Source organism: Herpailurus yagouaroundi, unplaced genomic scaffold, assembly GCF_014898765.1.
Source record: "Herpailurus yagouaroundi ecotype Mexico unplaced genomic scaffold, PumYag 29, whole genome shotgun sequence".
Lineage (NCBI taxonomy): Eukaryota > Metazoa > Chordata > Mammalia > Carnivora > Felidae > Herpailurus > Herpailurus yagouaroundi.
In genome coordinates, this window is record NW_024412377.1 from 78,013,709 (window position 1) to 78,033,075 (window position 19,367).

At 36.8% G+C, this 19,367-nt stretch overlaps 1 protein-coding gene across 2 annotated transcripts in view; it reads right to left on the reverse strand.

The window, feature by feature from the left end:
- The window catches only part of FAM174A (family with sequence similarity 174 member A), a 37,402-nt gene extending 19,618 nt beyond the window's left edge, over positions 1-17,784 (reverse strand). The window contains exon 1 of one of the 2 annotated variants that reach the window (XM_040447783.1): positions 17,112-17,774. In XM_040447783.1, the coding sequence (XP_040303717.1) occupies positions 17,112-17,551 (440 nt within the window). In that variant the 5' untranslated portion in view covers positions 17,552-17,774. Of the gene's footprint in view, positions 1-17,111 lie in introns of both variants that reach the window. The other variant, XM_040447791.1, reaches the window with a different exon arrangement.
- Between the last annotated feature and the right edge of the window lie 1,583 nt (positions 17,785-19,367).

The window sequence follows — 19,367 nt, forward strand, 5'->3', positions numbered from 1 at the left end:
GAAAGAAAGAAAGAAAGAAAGAAAGAAAAGAGAACAAAGAAGATGAAATTTGGAGATAGACTTCCAAGTGAAGATGAAGAGTCAAGGAGAGAAATCTGGAACAACCTTCCATATATTAATCTGCTCAGGCTGCCATAATGAAATACCATAAAATTGCTTAAACAATGGAAATTTATTTGTTACTATTTTAGAGTCATCAAGGTATGAGCAAGGTAGGTTTCATTCCGAGGCTTCTTCTCTTGGCTTGTGGGCAGCTTCTATTTCACTGTGTGCCCACATGATCTCTTCTTTGTGTGTACAGGGAGAGAGCTCTTGTATCTCTTCCTTTTCTTATAAGATGCACCTGCCCTATTGGATGAGGGCACTGTCCTTACGACCTCATTTTACTTTTATCCCATCTTCAAATACAGTCACATATGAATTTGGGGGGTAAATAAACATTCAGTTCAGAATATTCCCTCATAGCCTTCAGAAGGATCCAAGTCTGTTAATTAATAGACTAGAGGAGATTTATTAGGGGGAAGGCCTCTGAAGGACAGATGGAGAGAATAGGAGATCCTACAAAGGCTAATGCACGCCTTAGACCTGTGCAAGAGAGTGGAAAAGAAGCATAACTGGTTAGGAAGAGCAGTAGACAATAATGCAATTATGAGAACGCTTTGACCAGGACAATGGGATGTCCTCACACAAAGGCTGCCCATTAGAGGAGGGAGTCCTCTGTTAATCAGGATGGCCAGATTTAGCCACAGTCAGTCACTGGCTGGAAAAGGCCTAAGAATTACGGCTCTGGCATGGATGCAATGATGGATCCAAAGCTGTGGCAGCTGGAAGTTGTTGGTCAACTATGCTTCCTACAGCAGGGTCTCTTAAAGGGAAGTCTATTCAGTGTAGCTTCATGGCTGTCACAATCACAAAGTCCTATTGATTATACTTCCTGAGAATTACTGAAATCCACTTATGGTCTTCACCACTGCTATCACCAATTGCCTTGACTATTAAAATAGTTTAATAACCATAGCACTATCTACCTGGCCACCCACTAAGCTTCCCTCCATTTTCTAAAATCTCCACCAATTTCCTTTAGCTTAGCAGTGATGATTGTGTAATACGGCCTATAAAGTCCAACATAGCATGGCTCCTAACTTACCTTGCTAGCCTCACCTTGCTGTTTACTCTACATTCTGCTTCACCTTCTGCACCCCATCCACAAAGCCTTCTAACTCATTCCCATATAATTGCCATACGTGCTCTGTCATTGGACTCATACTCTTCCCCACACACCACACTGTTGCTGAGTTAATGCCTATTCATGTTTCAGCTCTAGCTCAGTTATCACTTCCTTAGAGAAGTCTTCCTTAATCTACCTAACTAGGTCATACATAAACACCTAGTACTGGCTTCCATAGCACCCCTGATACATGTCCTTTGAAGTATTTATTCATGATATACTTGTATACTCTTTTGTGTAAACTATTTGTGTTCCCTACTAGATTTAATTTCAGGGGAGCAGGAAGTAAATTTGTTTTTGCTCACCGTGATAACCACAGCACACAGGGAATGGCATAAAGCAGATGCCTACTATCCGTCAAACTAAAATATATGGATTCACATATATATTGCATTTTCTATGTGTACCAACAAAACCTACAATTTTATATGTTAATCATCACCTCTGGGGTAAGAGAAGCCTGAAAAGAACATCATCTCCAAAATTATACCAAAACCTATAGGAGTTAGCCAATTGTTAAATCAGAATACACATAACAGCCTTCTGGCTCAGAGGGAGGGGGGGAAAAGGACTAGAATAATTAAACATATCAAACATGCACTCACTCCAGGACTTCTTAGATACTCATTTAGGATGTTTTAAGTTGAGCCCGGGTGATTTTCATACGCTATCCAAACAAGAACCACTAGTATTCAGCTTGCAACCTGTACTGAGTAGTTTCATTTTCATCTTTTGGGTATGTAAAATTACAATGTTGTAATGTGTAGTTATACTTCATTTAGATTCTAAATAATTGAAGTTTATCCATTCAAAGCCAAACTGACTTTTTCCTTATTTTCTTTTAAATTCTCAGCATTCTACATGGAGATATATCCAATGCTAACAATATCTCTACCCTATTATACAGGATAAAATGAGCTAATTCTACTATTTTAGATGTCTCAATATTATTATGATTATTCCATTTTTCTGTAAAACAATAATGCTCTCAGGAGCAATTGATCCCATGTTGAAGTTCTCAGACTATGGTGCTTTTTAAAATCATTTGGCTTCCTTTCATAATTATAATTGGGTCCTCTCTATTGGCCTATCATCTACCAAGCTCTGTCACTATCATGACCTTGACCAAGTGCAGCACTAAATAGAAGATTCCCTCAACAAAGTATCCTGCCATTCTTTATCTCCAGTAAAATGTTCACTGCTAACACCTAAAAGTTAAAAAAGATCAAATGCATGTTCATCTATGTTGAGGATACTGCACTATTTTCTCTGATCTCTTCTCACCCAGCTCCCTGTAATTTAGCACATACAATCAGTTCCTGGGTTTAAACTTGTCTCCTATTTTATGTTATAATGGTAGAGAGCCCCAGGTGAAGTAAATCCTAAATAAGTACCATAAAGCTTAGCTAGGACATGTCATGTAGTAAGTGCATAGCACATAGCTCCCTTGTTCATTTCTTGCCTTGGTCTTTACATGGATATCCTAGTGTTCTTTTCCTGGCACTAAAACTTGGGATGTGAGGCTTGATAAATTCTTCTGACCTCCACTTCTAAGAATTCAGCATGGAATTATTCCCCAACTAACTTTAAAGTACTATTTACAACTCAGCATTTCCAAAGTTCATCCTATTTCACCTCCCACTCTAAGACCAACCCCTCTAGTGGGTTTCTCTTACAATCTCCTCAGCTCCCACCCTGTCTCTAATAATCTTGCCAGTCCTAACGTCTTGCTGATCATAGGTATTTTAGGAGGTCAAATACTACATGTATAAAGAATGGTGTGAAGAGGTATGAAAAAACAGAGTAAAAACCCCAAAATATATTACAATTACAACTCTAGACATACAAAATCACTAATAAGGTTAACATTTACCCGGTCTGCACATATGACAGGCAGTGAGCTACACAGCTTACAAGAATTACCTGATATAATCCTCACAACAATCCTATAAGTACCTTCATTTTATACATAGAAAAGCAGGGCTTGGAAAAAATTAAACTTGAGATAGTAAATGGTAGAGCTAGGATTCAAACACAGGCAATTTGGCTCCTGAGTCTGGGATCTTAAAACATTAAGCAAGACTGTCTTCCTAATGAATCAAAGTAATTTTAAACAAGGTCACAAAATCAGTTACCAAAACAGTCTTCTGATCCCTAATATAATTATCTCACACTATACCAAAGTGAACATATTATTTTAGTGAACTGCATTTTCTGGTTCATCCTTTTGCAGTAAAACTAATAACCCAGTAGCTACTTGCATTAACAAGTACATTTATGTTTTGGTAAGGCCATCTCTTAGTTCTGATCACAGAAACAGAATCTGCTTTTTGTTTATCCAAAAGGAAACCCTACTTTGCTTAACAGAATCATGATTTTGTTTACAGAGCAATTGGGCCCAGCCCTAAGAGATACATAATGATCATAATAATTGGTGTAAACCTATCATGGAAATATAATTTTCCTTTTGCCAGTCATTGTTTAGGGCTGAGCAGATAAAGCAGTTCAGACAAATGAGATAGAAGGGGATGACTCTAGCAGTGTGGTTTCTGGGAAAGGCCCCCTTCTTTTTTGTGTTTGAAACACTACTGTGTGAGAACAGAATGCTTAAAGCTGAGGTAGCCATCTTATGAAGAGACAAGGATGGAAAAACCCAGAATTCTTGATGCTATCACAAAATCACAGAACCATGTCTGAGCCTTGTTCATATTCATGACAAGCAAATAACGCCACCACCAAAATATGTCCTTATTTTAAAGTCACTTTTAACTGGCATTTTATTACCTACAGGTAAAAACCTCCTAACTGATCAGGGCACCTAGCATCTTAGCTTCTCTGAGATGGGCTGACAATCTTCCATAACTCAGATGTGTATTTCCTTCTGATGTTATTCTTTTTTAAGAATCTTTTAGGCAGGTTCTATTACCAATCCCTACATTCTGAATATATTACTCACCTTTTTTTCTTAGCAGAGTTCGATAAAAAATCAGTGCCACATAATAAGCCCACTAAAACTTTTCACTTTCATTCTACCCTTGTTTTTCCAGTAATTCAGTAGTCTCAGCTCCATCTAGATCATCCAAACCTTTTCAGTTTTTTCTCTCCTCAGAGACTGAGCAGCCCAAATTCATGAACACAACAGTTCTTAAATTGGACTCCTCAGAGTGCTAGGTTTCAGTGGAAGTATAGCCAGTCTCTACCACTAAAAAAGATGGAGCTCTAATATTAGAACAAGGCCTGCTATCATGAGACCTGTCATGTCTGCTGTCCCTATCCTAAGAAAAATTACTTTGCCTACAAGCTTTTTTGAACGAGTAACAACAGTTAATGGTATATTCTACTGTGCAAAAGTCCCCTACTCTCAGCCATAACTAAAACCATCCTGGGATAGATACTTTTTTTCAAGGGCTATCAGTCAATCTCTAGAAGGGATTGTGACCCATGATGTGGCCTAGCCCATAAAGATAAGCCAATCAGAATACTTTTTAGGGAGTCAATGTAGAAGAAAACACATGAAACTATGGGCAAAAATGAACATGAGGCAATTTGAAGCTGTGATGGAGATTAACTCTTTCTCAAGAGTTAGTATAGTTAAAAAAAAAAAAAAAAAAAGAGGATAATTTTCCAGTGGGGATCAATGTGCATCCATTATAATGTATCCTATGGGTAAGAAAACATCGGGAAATAGTACAGACTAAGCTAACTGCAAAAGCGTTATTTAATTGTTTATTATTTTCAGTATCATTAAGAATTTGTTTTCCTGTTCTGTAAAATACAAATTCATCCCAATGAAAAAGTGATCAATCAATCACTTCAAAAACTGCTGTGCAATATAGAAGGAACACCAAAAATAGAATTCAAACTCTGGATTCTGCAGGAACTTGGATACTTTGTAGCTCAATGACCTTTGATATATCACTTTATATGGCAGACAATACTAGGGCTCACCAAATCTGGAACACACACACACTCTCTCTCACTTTGTCACTTCCCAGCTCATCATTCAGTTAGGCTACTTTCCAGGCAGAGGCAATCAAAGTCCCTGGGCATTCTTTAGTCTCTTTTACCAAGGTCTGACACTGTAGCGGGCTTAGGTTGAAAGGGCAAAACCCTAAGATCAAAGTCAGCCAAACTGCTGAGTTGCTGTGCAGAGGACAACTGTCCTGGAGGAGAGCCCAGGCCTGCAGCTGCATTTTCATAAGGGAGAAATAAACTTTTATTGCATTAAGTCATTGGAACTGAGACTGTTTATTATCTCAGCATAAGCTATGGTACCCTGATTAAAATATTCAGACTCTCAAATGCATTCCAATATCTGTAAAATCGTCTACACAAGAGGTGAGGATAAAGTAATATAATGTTGATTTAAAAAAAAAAAAAAAACTTTATAGTGGTGTCTGGGTGGCTCAGTCGGTTAAGAATCCAGCTCTTGATTTCAGCTCAAGTCATGATCCCATGGTTCCTGAGATGGAGCCCCATGTGGGGCTTTGCATTGACAGCATGAAGCCTGCTTGGGATTCTCTCTCTCCCCCCTTTCTGCCCCTTCCCACAGCTCATATGTGCTTGTGCACTCTCTCAAATAAAAAAAAAAAAAAATTTAAAAAATTTCTATGAAAGTTCTGCATAAACATACATGAACTAATATGAACTATATGTCTAATATGCCTAATGAAAAGAAAAAGGATATAATTGATAACATAGGATTATAATTATTCAAAATATAGTATTGCTAACATGAATTGATATTTACAGGCTTGAGTATAAAAGAGGAGTAGGAACCTACATGGAATAGTACACATGTACACATTTGTATGTATGTACATTACCCAGTACAAAAGTTTATTTTTCACCTTTTGTCTTATTACTGAGAAAATCAGTGAATAAATAAAATTATAATATAAACTAGAGACAAGCCACAGTGCATTTTTACTTTAGAAAAACATAACACGGTTTGGCCACCTCAAAGGAATAACATTATCTCTTAAGTAGACTCAGTATCTTCATGTTATTCTGAGAATTGCCAAGTCTATGCCTATTTATTGGTATAGAAAAAAAATAATATGAAAGAAATTAACAGTAAATATCTCTGGAAAATAACTAGGAAAAACCTAAATGATTTATTTTAAAATATTTTATTTATTTTGAGAGAGAGAGGAACACAAGCAAGGGAGGGGTAGAGAGAGTAGGAGAGAGAGAGAGACAGAGAGAGAGAGAGAGAGACAGAGAGAGAGAATCCCAAGCAGGCTCCACGCTGCCAGTACAGAGCCGAACACGGGACTCAAATTCACGAACCATGAGATCGTGACCTGAGCCAAAATCAAGAGGCAGTCATTTAACTGACTGAGCCACCCCGGAGCCCTGGAAAAACCTAAATGATTTCTTAGGAAAATGATTTTAATTACTATAAGATTCCAAATTTATGATTGAGGTACTTTTCATGCTATGTTTTACATCATACTGAGCAATGCAACTTATCAAGACATACCTTGCAACCCAACTTTAAGTTTTTATTGTCTTTCTCGTATTTGAGAAAAGACAAATTAAAGTAAATTAAAAACATAAATTTGACAGTATCAAAAATAAAGTTAAAGGCAAATGCTGTAATATAGAAGATAAATACCAACAAGGGCAATGGACAAAACAACTCAAACTCTGAAGAGAAGGAAAAGCAGAGGTTGTATTCTAGATATTCAGCTATTTAACAACTGCAAGACGTAGAATCAACTAATCAAGACAGACAATGGCTGTAACAATTGGTCCAAATATACTGGAGGAGTATACTGGAATATACCATCTGAATATTAGCACTAAAGTTTCATAATTCTATTTGTTGATTATTTTATTTTCAGAAAAATTCCATTGTAACTAACAAGATGCTTCTCAATTCAGTTTCTCCTGTTTGTCCCAAATCCAAACTTTCTTAGTTACCAGAAAATGCATCTCCCAGTTACACTTATACAACTCATCCTGATTACTGCATTTATCTTAGATATATGTAATGAATATTATCTTGAATAAATATATACAAATATTTATGTATTTTAAAGGGCCCCAATTGACTTTTCTGCACAGCCACAGATGCTGAGTCCACAGGTCTTCAAGTACAGAAAATATGTGAAGTGGGGCACCTGGGTGGCTGAGTCAGTTAAGCATCTGACTTTGGCTCAGGTCATGATCTTACAGTTTGTGAGTTCAAGCCCTGTGTTGGGTTCTGTGTTGACAGCTCAAAGTCTGGAGCCTGCTTCGGATTCCGTGTCTCCTTCTCTCTCTGCCACTCCCCCACTCATGCTCTGTCTCTCTCTGTCTCTCAAAAACAAATAAACATTTAAAAAAATTAAAAGAATAAAATCAGCTAGGAGACACTGTTTATGAATCAAAAACTAAGCTTTAGCCAGATACCAAAAATGTCAGTACCATGATGCTGGACTCCCAGCATCAAGAATTGTGAGAAATAAATGTCTGTTGTTTACAAGCCACATGGTCTGTAGTACCTTTGTGATAGGACCCTGAATGAGCTAAGACAACAAAGGGGACTGGCACCACAAAGGGTTTTTGATACAGCTGATGTTTTATTTCCATCTTAAAAGAAATGTTAGATAAAACAAAGAATGCATGCAATCTCTTTGTTTGAAAAATACATTTCCATAAAAATATGGCCCATTTGAGACTAGAACACAAGATATACATGGAAAATGATGAAAAAAAGATTGGGGAGGACCTTACATGCTAAGCTAAGGAATATGAACCTTATCCCATCAGATGCCATAGAATAACAATGCCCAACAGAACTTTCTGCAATGATGGAAATATCCTATACTGTGCAGTCCAATATGGTAGCCAATACACTCATGTGATTATTGATCTGTGAAATGTGGCTACTGCATCTAACAAATAGAATTTAATTCTAATTTACTCAAGTTTTTAAAGCCACATGTAGTTGGCTACCATATTGCACAGCCATAAAGCACAAATTATAAGCACAGAGAATGATTGGATCTACACTTCAAAAGGAATGCTAGCTGTTTAGAATGTAGGTTGAAAGACAGATATACTTGGGAGTGAAGAGACAAGTTAGAATAGTACCACCAGTAGTCAAATGATATGAGCCTAAAGGAATGTGATATTAGTGAAGCTGGCCAAGTGGTAATGTAGTCAAGAGCTATTTAGAAAATGAAACTCTATGAGTGGATGTAGAACGTAAACAAAAGGGAGACTTGGCATGGCTCAGGTTTCTAGTTCAAGAAACTATGTATATGGTGATACCATTTACCTTTAGAGAACAGTGAGGGAAAAGTTTGGGGACAAAAATGATGGTTACAAGTTTCAATTTTATGAGTTTGAATCATACATCCAGTAAAAGTTGGGTGGTTATACATGATGGAAACTCAGAGGCAGTTAATAACTTAGAGGTGGTATTTAAAGAAGTGAATTTTTGATGGATCACTCAAAACACATGGGCAGTCAAACTGCAGAGTTAAGGAAAGGACCTAGAAAATTCCCAAATATAAAAGAGGTGAAAGACATTCTCTTCCACAAACATTTAATAAAGTATTTGTCTTCCAGGAACTGGGTGGGGTCTTTAGGGAATAAATATGAATAAGATATGGACTGTTCTTCAGATTAGAGGTGTAAAAGAATTCTAAGAGCAGGAAGAAGAGTCCTTGGAGAAATAAGTTCAAGGATAACATGGACAACAAATATTGAAAGAGTTAAGAAAATCAGAAGATGAAGTAAGAGATAAAATATTGAGTGCTACAGGAAAGACAGGAAAAGTGTCCATGAACTGATGTGAAAAGGTTATTAATTATCCCCTGCAAGGGCACTTTTAGAATGGTAGAAGTAAAACCAGACTTCAACAACCAGAGGAGGAAATGAAAGGTGTGAAAATAGGGACATTTCAATGGAGGTTATCTCTCCCTTCTCACCCACGCTATTCCTACACATTGGTTTTATTCAGATTCTTTCTCTCCATGATTTCTGAAGGACCTTCCTTACCTTTAACTTCAATATTTATTTTTCTACTAGCTGTTTTCGTATTACTAATATCTAAATATATTTCAACACTACATTCTTAAATGAATACTCCTCTCTCTCTTCTATTCAATACTTCTCCCTGACAGCATAGCCGAGATTGTTAAGAGTGACCAAAACATATCCCAGGAGAAAAGGCCGACTGAAAAGTAGATTCAGTTATAGGGAAAGTTTTTAGATCATTCATGCTGATTAGGAATAACAAGCCTTCTATTCAAATTTAATATTTTTTGCTGTATTAAGTGACTGTCCAAATAGTCTTGTCTATGGGAATGAGATTTCCAAGCAGCCCCCACCAATTAGCTTGATCTCTTGCAACATACTCCTAAAAGTTCAATGTGTTATCACAAAAAGCATCTACTTTACCCTAGATGTTAAGCTCCTAGAGACACAATATCATCTTACTTATCCTTTAAGATCCAATGCCCAGAACAGTTTATGAAGTGACATAATAGTCACTCAAACTTAATCATGAAATGATTTGACTGGAATTAAACGTGGCCCATACAATAACTTGTCCAACCACGTCTTTGCATAGTCACATACATCACTATTTTACAAACACTCCCCAACCACTGTGCCACATATGAAAATGGTTTACTGATGTGCCAAAACAAAAATACCCTCAGCCCTTGGGTTGCTATCAGGGTTCAAGGTGGACAGAGATCAGAGTAAATAGTCTTAAGCATTTACCCCACATGGATATTAATTTCTAAGTATGGCATGACATGGAAAAGGTTGGGAAGCATTGCCCTGGCCCAGATACCCCCAACAAATTAACCTCATTGCTTTTGCCTCCCAGAACTGCATACCTGATAAACACTGCTTAAATACAGAAAATCCTGTTATCACATGTAAAAAACAAAAACAGAGGAAAGAAATAGTTTTAAAAGCATTCCCTAAAGCCAAGATTATTACAGGTGAAAACAGAAAAGACAAGTGGAAGAGATCAGAAAAGAGTAATGAAAGAAGAAAAATAATAGTTATCACTATTAAAATTCATTAAGCAGTTATTATGCCCCAGGAACTGTGCTAAGTGTTTTGTAGAGATTCTTCACACAATCCTTTCTGGTAAATACTATCATTTTCTCTATTTTGCAACACCTAAGCTAAACCTTAGGGTTGCCATTTAACTCACCCAAGGATATACACCAAGTGTATTCTCATAAAAAGCTACTATAAGAATTCAGGGAATCTGACTTCCCATCAGGCTACACTGAAATGGGATCATGATAGCATATTGGAACAGAAGTCAGGAGAGGAAAAATTACTCAAGAACTAAATGATAACAAATACAGCCAAACTGTTCAGAATAAAGACTCTCCTTGTAGAATAAAGAACACTTGGGGAGCGCTGGGTGGTTCAGTCAGTTGGGGGTCTGACTTCGGCTTAGGTCATGATCTCACCGTTCAGTTCGTGAGTTCAAACCCCTTGTCAGGTTCTGTGCTGACAGCTCAGAGCCTGGAGCCTGTTTCATATTCTGTCTCTGTCTCTGTCTCTCTCTCTCTCTGCTCCTCCCCTGCTCATGCTCTGTGTGTCTCTCTCTCAAAAAGTTAACAAACATTAAAAAAAATAAGAAAAAAAAAAGAACACTTAGTAATTTGAAGGTAGTGACTTTACAGACTGGTGGTAAAATTGCAGTATACTTTTTGAGCCAGGCATGAGAACTGGCACTTTAAACTGATGCATTAGGGGCGCCTGGGTGGTTCAGTTGGTTAAGCATCTGACTTCTGCTCGGGTCATGATCTTGCAGCTCGTGAATTTGAGCCCTGCATTGGGCTCTGTGCTGACAGCTCAGAGCCTGGAGCCTGCTTCAGATTCTGTATCTCCCTCTCTCTGCCCCACCCCCACTCACATTCTGTCTCTCTCTCAAAAATAAATAACTGTTAAAAAAAATTTTAAACCGCTGGATTAAAAAACATCTAGCAAGATGGGTATGAATAATTTATATTCCTCCTTGAAACCTAGAGCAAAGATGGATCAGGGAGGTAAACATCTGTTGTTTTTGGTGACTGCATCCTTTTCCTGTTTGCACTCATATTCCTTTATTGGTAGTATCTCTACCACAATAGTCTGGTGAGATATTAGGATTGCTACCATCTCTGCTAAAAGATAGGCCAAATTTATTTCTCCATCCAAGGAATTCAATCCCTGAGCTGAGGGACAAAAAAAGTGAAAACCACTGCATATCTATACAGTAGGGTGGAAAGAAACTTCTGTTTTGGGTTCTTACCTCCTAAGCTGCTTTTAGTTCCTACCTATTACCAAAACCTGATTCTTTAGTTACTCTTTGACTTTTTGAGATATAAATAAATAAATAAATAAATAAATAAATAAATCCTTCTAGTTTAAGTTAGCCAGGGCTGTTTCATGAAACCATGTTTTATGGTTACTGTTTCAACCAAAATAGTAAGTGATACAAGCAGTAACTTAATTCTTTAATATTAGAAGGAAGCAGGAAAGGAAAAGTATATATAAGGAGATAGATGAGAGATGTCATTTCTTTCTTTCTTCGAGGGAGGGAGGGATGTTATTTCTTTTGAGAAACCTAATGACTATTTTCCCTAACTAAACATTTATTTTCTTAGTCAAACCTATTCCATTTATTAAATATCTGGGTGCAAATACTATGCTTAGTCCTGGATGAAAAATAAGTAAATTGCCTCTGCTCTCATAGAGTTTCTCTAAGTTCTCCATCAACTTCATTTCTCAATGATCCTGGACATATGAGATTGGTATATCACTGATACATAAGCACCTTGACATTTTGGCATTTGACCTCAAAGCCAAATTAACATTTTACAGTATTTTAAGGGTATGGCTAAACATTTTGGGAAGGTTAAGTTTCATCTGTGCAAAGAATATCAATTCTTTAAGAATGTATACTTGTTAAATATATTTCCAAGCTCTGAGTCTTTGTATAAAACATTCAATATATACTACCTAGCTGAACAAATGATGCCAAACCAGGACAATTTGTACATGTTGAGAAAATTCCACTTTCCAAGGATGCATAAACACATAGAATGGAGTCCCAAAAAGGCAGAGACTTCTCGCATCTTGAGCCCTGCTAATTCTCACCACAGGGCCCACCACTGACAAAATTTAAGTGCTCAAGAGTATTTACCAAATAAATGGCAGTGAGAAAATATATAAATGTTAACTAGTGAAAGTATTCCCTATTTTTGCCTAAAATGAGTGATTCCTATTGATGTCTTATGAGTTTACAAGCTTCTTGTAAGTAACCAGATGGGAAAGATATTACCAATCCCACATCCATAATTCAATAATGAATTGCTCCAGGAGGAATTGAGGTAGAAATATGTATGATTAGATTAATAGAAGTTGCTGTAAAATAACACTACTCCCAGACTGGGTCTAGCAAATCAAGAAAACCTTTGGAGGAGGGACGGGAAGCAGGGAATTGAGGTAGGATATTAAATTATTTGAGGTAGGATATTAAATTATTTAATATAGGATATTAAGTTATTTATTAATAATCAATAAATGCCAAGGTTAACTCACTTTTTAAAAATAAAATTTGAGACTTTTAATATTCACAAAACTCACTATGTTTTAAACAGAAAGATACTGTGCATATAATATTCACTTGTTTTTTGTTCGAAAATAAGCTAGCCATCCTTATGTACAGTATCACTTTAAATTGGTTACTTTAAGTAATCACAGGAAGCAGGATGGTAACTAGTCATGTTGGAAAAGTTCAGACAGAGCTAGGTTTCAATGCAGTTTTGCCATGGCCCAACCATGTGTCCTTGGACAAATTATTTAAAATAATGTTAAAAAATAAAATAAAATAAAATAATTATTAAATTAAAATAAAATAAAATTAAAAAAATAATGTTTCAGTTAGAAAGTAAGGTTAAAGAAAACTAATTTTGTGTCTTAGCTTATTGGTATAGGGACAATTAAAATTAAATTAATATTGTGTAATTACTAGACACTAGGTATTAATAGTACTTGCCTTTTATTACTTTTTCATAGCATCCTGTGTGTTCTTCATTATAACAATTGTTTGATTAGTGTCTCTCTGCTCCTCTAGTCTATAAGTGCCATGGAGGAAGAAATGTCTATTTCGCTCACCACAGATCCCCAGTGCCTAGTTATGAGCAGCTGAATAAATACTGACTGCCTAAATAAAGGCCAGCATACTAAATTTCATGCTCATCTCCACTATATAAAGTACCTTTCTTTCCCCATTTTTAATGAGGAGATGTTACACTGGAAAGGTTAAGTGACTTGCTAAAGATCAGAAAGGAAGAAAGGGTCAGGATTGGAATCTAAGCCTTGGTCTCCTAATATACCATATTGAATACAAAATGAAAAAGCATCAATGCCATGGCATGAAAAAAGAAATAATTTCCTGCTTTTAAGGCAAGGACCATTCTTCACAAAGTTATACCAAAATTGCTTATAACAATTGCTTATAATAATCAACCTACATGCTAAAAAATAATAACCCTACAATTTTTTTTCTTGCTTTATAGATTTTACTGTGACAAGAATGTCCTACAGAGAGAAAGGAAATCTAAGTATTAATGGAGATGTTCATTCCTCCTTATTCTATCAATAAGAAGCAAATACCATTAAATTGCTAAATCTTCACCATCTAAACAATATAAAAAAAAAGTAAGAATGCTCAACCATTAGACAACTACTTATACAAAGCCTATCATATGTTGTACATAATATTTAGCACTTAGGATATAGCAGAAGATAAGACAGACAAGGAGCCTCTTATAGAAACTGGGTATTTTTAATATTAGGAAGCCTACTCTTTCCTTTGTATACATTTTCCAATTTCTACTGAGATAATCTAATTGTTCTTTGGAATATTTTCAGGTTCCAAGTTAATGTTATTTCTAGTTACATATTCATTGTAACTGAGTTAGATTAAAACAAAACAATTTGGAAATTTCATGGAGTTCAAGTATTTTACAAATAAAATATTCTCCTCATAAATGTTACCACATAAGAGTTAGGGAAATGATTTTCACCCATTCTTTCCCGTGACACAAATAAACTAGCACTGGTGTGCTGTGACAAATACTTTTAAAGTGGGGAGGCAAAATGAGCATTCACCAAAATAAATAATTCACCAAAATAAATAATTTCATCCCATAATCTGGAAGCAAATATATGAGTTCTGAACATTGCCCAAACACTGTCAGCAACAATCAAGCTTTGGACATCAGGTAGCCAGCTAATTTTAGGACTTGAACTGAATGAATATATTAGATGCTGGTTAAAGAGCACAGTTTTCCTAAGCTATAGTTCAGAATTTGGCTTTTAACATACACTATGTTAGTGAGTTATCCAATAGAATCATACCGAAAAGTCTGTACTCTTCTGAGCATTACAGAAATGAAGACAGAAAATCAATGGCAATAAACATTATATATAAGATTTATAAAAGCAAATTATAGAAGCAAAATAAAAACATAAGGATCATCCCAAAGTTATCATCAGGCCCATAATTTACAAGTATAAGAAATATAATACTCAGGGTACTCTGGACTTTCATAGGACTATACAGATAGCACTAAATAACAGATAGTGAGAAAAATAATTTCTGCTTCAATCTTTATATCAAAGTCTTCTAATCTTTATATCAAAAACAAAGTCTCAGTTTGGTGGTAATGTCTTTAACACCTCACGAATATTTACTTACTTCCACTTTAACAGAAAGTGGACCTGGATTCACTGGCTTTGTGAACCAATAGTACCCACCTCAGATAATGCGATTTACACCAGTGGTTCTCAAATGTTTTGGTCTTTTACATTGTTAAAAATTATTCAGGATTCCAAAGAATTTATATTTATGTGAACTATGCATATCAATATTTAATGTTAATTAAATGTAAGAAACTTTTAAAATATCATTTAAAATAAATCCATTACATGTTAACTTTTTTATGAAAAATATATTGTCAAAAAGAAAACCAAAAAAGTGAAAAAGTCACACTGACAGACTTTTCCAAATCCCTTCAATGTCTGGCTTAAACAAACAGAACTACATAGAAAAAGATAAACTGCCAGGTTTTCATATTTTCTCCTGCAATCATTTCCAAAGTGTTTGGTTGAAATATATGAAGAAAATTGCTGTTCACATAGATATGAACTTGGAAAAAGGAAGAGGATTTTAATAGCCTTCTTAGATACTAGTGCGTATTTTGTTTTTTAATACTACATCAAAACTCCACAAGAGGTAAAAACTACTTAGTGCTTCCTCAGCACTTTTCTTGGACGGATCCTTCAAATAGTGAAGCCTTGGCTCTGTAAGTCAACTCTTCAGAGAGGGAGTAACCAACGAAGCCACTTTAATCATCTTATAGATTTTCAGCATTGTAAGTCTTATTACAGATTTGTTCTAACTCAATCTTATTACATGGAATATTTAAATATTATGATTGATGCCATAAAACAATTTACATCAGTAATAAAAGAATGTATCAAATGAAGATTATCATAATAAATGTCACCAATTGGATATCATTCCTTTTCAACTTTATAAGGCATTAAGTAGAATAATAAGTGGCAATCAATCATCTACTTTTATTCATAACCTGGTATTTACAACATAATGACCTGGTCTACTTAATCAAAAGTCTGATCATATGTCAGACCTAGACATCTTGTTAAAGGGGAAAAAAAAGAGGGAAAAAAAATCAAACAAAGAGTGGAATTTACAATCCTGGATTATCCTTAGACCCCGTGGGACACTAGATAAATCACTTTACTCTCCTGAGTCATCTTTGTCATATTTAAGGTGTTATTTAAGTCATCATTTCTGTTCCAAATCTAATATTTAAAGAACTCCACAATCTAGCATTCTATAGTAAGAATAGGCTCAAAAAATTTATTTTGTAAATTTAAACTTTTGAATGACTTAGAACTATTATTTATAGATGAATTCATTTTAGAAAGGATTTTTCAGAGGGTGAAATATCAAATTTATCCACTTACTAATTCAAAATTTGGTATATTTAAATTCAGATATGTTTAGTTTTGTTAGGTATTAAATAATTGCTCCAATATTAAAAGTGACTATATTTGCCTTTTTTTTTTCTTTTGCCACATAGGAAAGGAAATGTTACCATGCAACTGATAACATTGTGCATTTAAATACTTTGTGCCATGCAAAATGAATGCTGTTTCTGACTAATGAGGTATATGACATAGATTGAAGCATACAAAATTGTTACTTTTCCAGGTCAAAAACAGTGGAATGCAGGAAACTTCATATAGTATAAGCAAATTACTTAAGGGAAGATTAAAGACCAATAACAAGAAAATGCTGGTAAGGAATAACTTTTCTTCTCTTAAATTTTATGAGATAAAATATTCATAAGGTTTTTCTGCACTACTATTATTCCAAATAATAATGATTTTCTAGTAAGTAACAGTACCATACAAAGAACTCTAGGACTCACAGACGCTACTAAATAGGAATCCTGCCCTTAAGAGGTCTGCATTCTGATAGGCAAAATGAAAGTACGCAACAATATATAAAGCAGAAAGACAGAAGTATTACAAGATAGTGTGGTCAAATACAAGATTAGTTCCTAAGAGGAAAGCATGCCCTTTGAACAAGGTAAAGAGATTTGGAGGTGAGGTATTAATTTATAATTTATAAATGAAAGCGAGTAACTACTTGGTTGTTTAACTTCTTATAGTACATAGGCTTTTAAAGACAACCGTCATGATCTCAGGCAGGCACCCTTGATAATGGGGGCAGGGAGGAGTAACACCAGGTCAAAGAAATCTGCCTTGCTAGGTCACCAGGCAGCCCATCTTAGGCCTGCAGGGAAAGCTCACTGAGGCTTTGCCTCACCTGACCGTTCTGACGACGAAGTACACCAGCACCGCGCCGCTCACCACCATCAACACGGTCAGGGCCCGCTGGGTCATTGGCTTGTCGCCGGGGTTGGGGCTCACAGCAAGGCTGCCACCCAATGAGTCTTCTTCCCCGGCCTTCCCTCCTGAGTCTTCTGACGCAAGTCCTGCCCGGGGGCTGCTGCCATTGCCGCCCTCAGAGCCCCGCGGCCCTTTAGCTTCTGCGGGAGGGCGGCCCGTGGACTGGGCAACGGCGGGACCCGGAGGCACGGGCGACAGGGTCCGCGGCCCGCGGTCCGGAGGCCCGGGGTCCGGCGCGGCCTCGGCCGCCTGCAGCAGCACAGCCAAAGGCCCTCCCAAACCTGGCAGCAGTAGCAGAAGCAGGAAAGCGGAGATCAAGAGGGGACTGAGGCAGCAGTTGCAGTGCGGGGCCTTCATCGTCCCCGGACCGTCCTCTCACCACGCGGGAGCCGCCAGGCTCGCCGCCCTGGCTCCAAGAGGAACCATGGGCGCAGTGGAGAACGAAGAAGAGGTGACCAAATCGGGAACTGAGGCCCAGCCGTGGAAGGTGGTAGGGGCAGCAACAGCGGCAGCGGCCAGGAAAACCGGAAGTTCGTACATCTCAGCAGCCAGCGATACTACGGACGCTTTAGGTTGCTAACAAGTAGGGGCAGGCGCGTCTAATGACGTCAGGCGCGCCTGGTAGTCTGCGCACGCGCTTTGCCAGGACAAGGGCAAATCTTTCGGTTTCGTCACAGGTAAGAAAGTAAACACGAAAGGATGGTGTAAAGTGTGCAGCAACTCTGCTTTGGAAAACCATGAGAAATCGGAAGCTCATAATTGAGGTCCTTGGTGCAAAACTGCAGAAACACAGCTAATCATTGATCAAGCGAGCTTGACTTTGCCTCAGCTCAGGTACAAATTACGGTCATGTTTCCGACTGTCTCTAAGACCCTGACTCCCTTTCCTTAGTGCATTTACTTTAGAAACTTGTGATTGTAAATTCATTCTCTGCCTTTCTGAGATACAAATCCTTTTAAAAGTTCTTGCCAGTTTTACAACCAAAGGCTGTATTTCTTAAGGAACATCTTTTTTGAAATGTGATCAACAAAGAAGACAGCCACCCTAATAAGTCCCAGGCTCTGTGGAAGGGTAGGAGAGCCTAACTCAGGCAGGTCCCTTGACCAAGTTCTAAAACTACCTTCTGTCACAAAACTATGAGAGAAATTAACCACTTCCCTCCGGGAAGACCAATTAGTAAACACAGGTGTTCTATGATGCACCCTACCTCAGCTTTTAAAATCTCCAGCTGTTTCTGAGGACTTGAACTAGAATAGAGTTGTGCGATAATTTTGAGTAAAATCTTCCTTATCTATTTAACTTTGACATAAGTAATATATAATGTTGGTTTGAGCAGATAACTATAAACAAAAGAGGCCGGACCGCAAGCCAAAGTGAATATTTGTTCTTATTTAAAAACACTTACTTATTCAACAAATTGATTAGAAATTCTACTCCTTGATTAGCATTGTGGTAAATTATGTGTATCGGACAATAGACAAATAAGATTGGATCCTTGCTCTTATAGCACTTAAGTTCAAGTAGAGATAACACAATGAGCAGTTACATTAATTCTGAATTCTGAAGTGTTACAAATGACAAGTACAGATCTAGGGTAAAACTTTTGTAAAGGGCTTTTGTAGGTAGTGTAGATAGGATAATATCTTTTAGCCACTTGGAAGTAACAGAGTAATGCAATTGCTCCTGCCTGGTAAAATTACAGGGACTAGACATCTTAATTCTTGGTTGCAGTGTGAGGGAGAGCATTAGTGACACACCCTAATTTTAGCTTTCAACCTGGCACTTATCAGTAATAAAATGGCTGTTTGGATTTTCTATCTTCCTTGATTCACAATTTTCATCAGAGTCGTATATAGAAGAGTGTTGGTATTATATGCTCTCCACCACCTCTCAAAAACCTCCAGTATACAACACATCAACCCCCCCACCCCCCCAAAAAAGGTATCATCTTTCCTTCCTTAAAATATATCATTTTACCAGTGTGTACTTTATTTTGATTTGATGGCATTATTCTTCTCCAAGATGCTCAAGTATAAAATCGGAGTCATCCTTTACAATTGGTTTACCATCTGCAGCAGTCTTTGCCAGTAACTGGAATATACAAAGTACTAAATAATTTAAATAGCAGAGTCAAATTATTGTTTCTAAATGATTAGAGTATGTCATGTTCTGA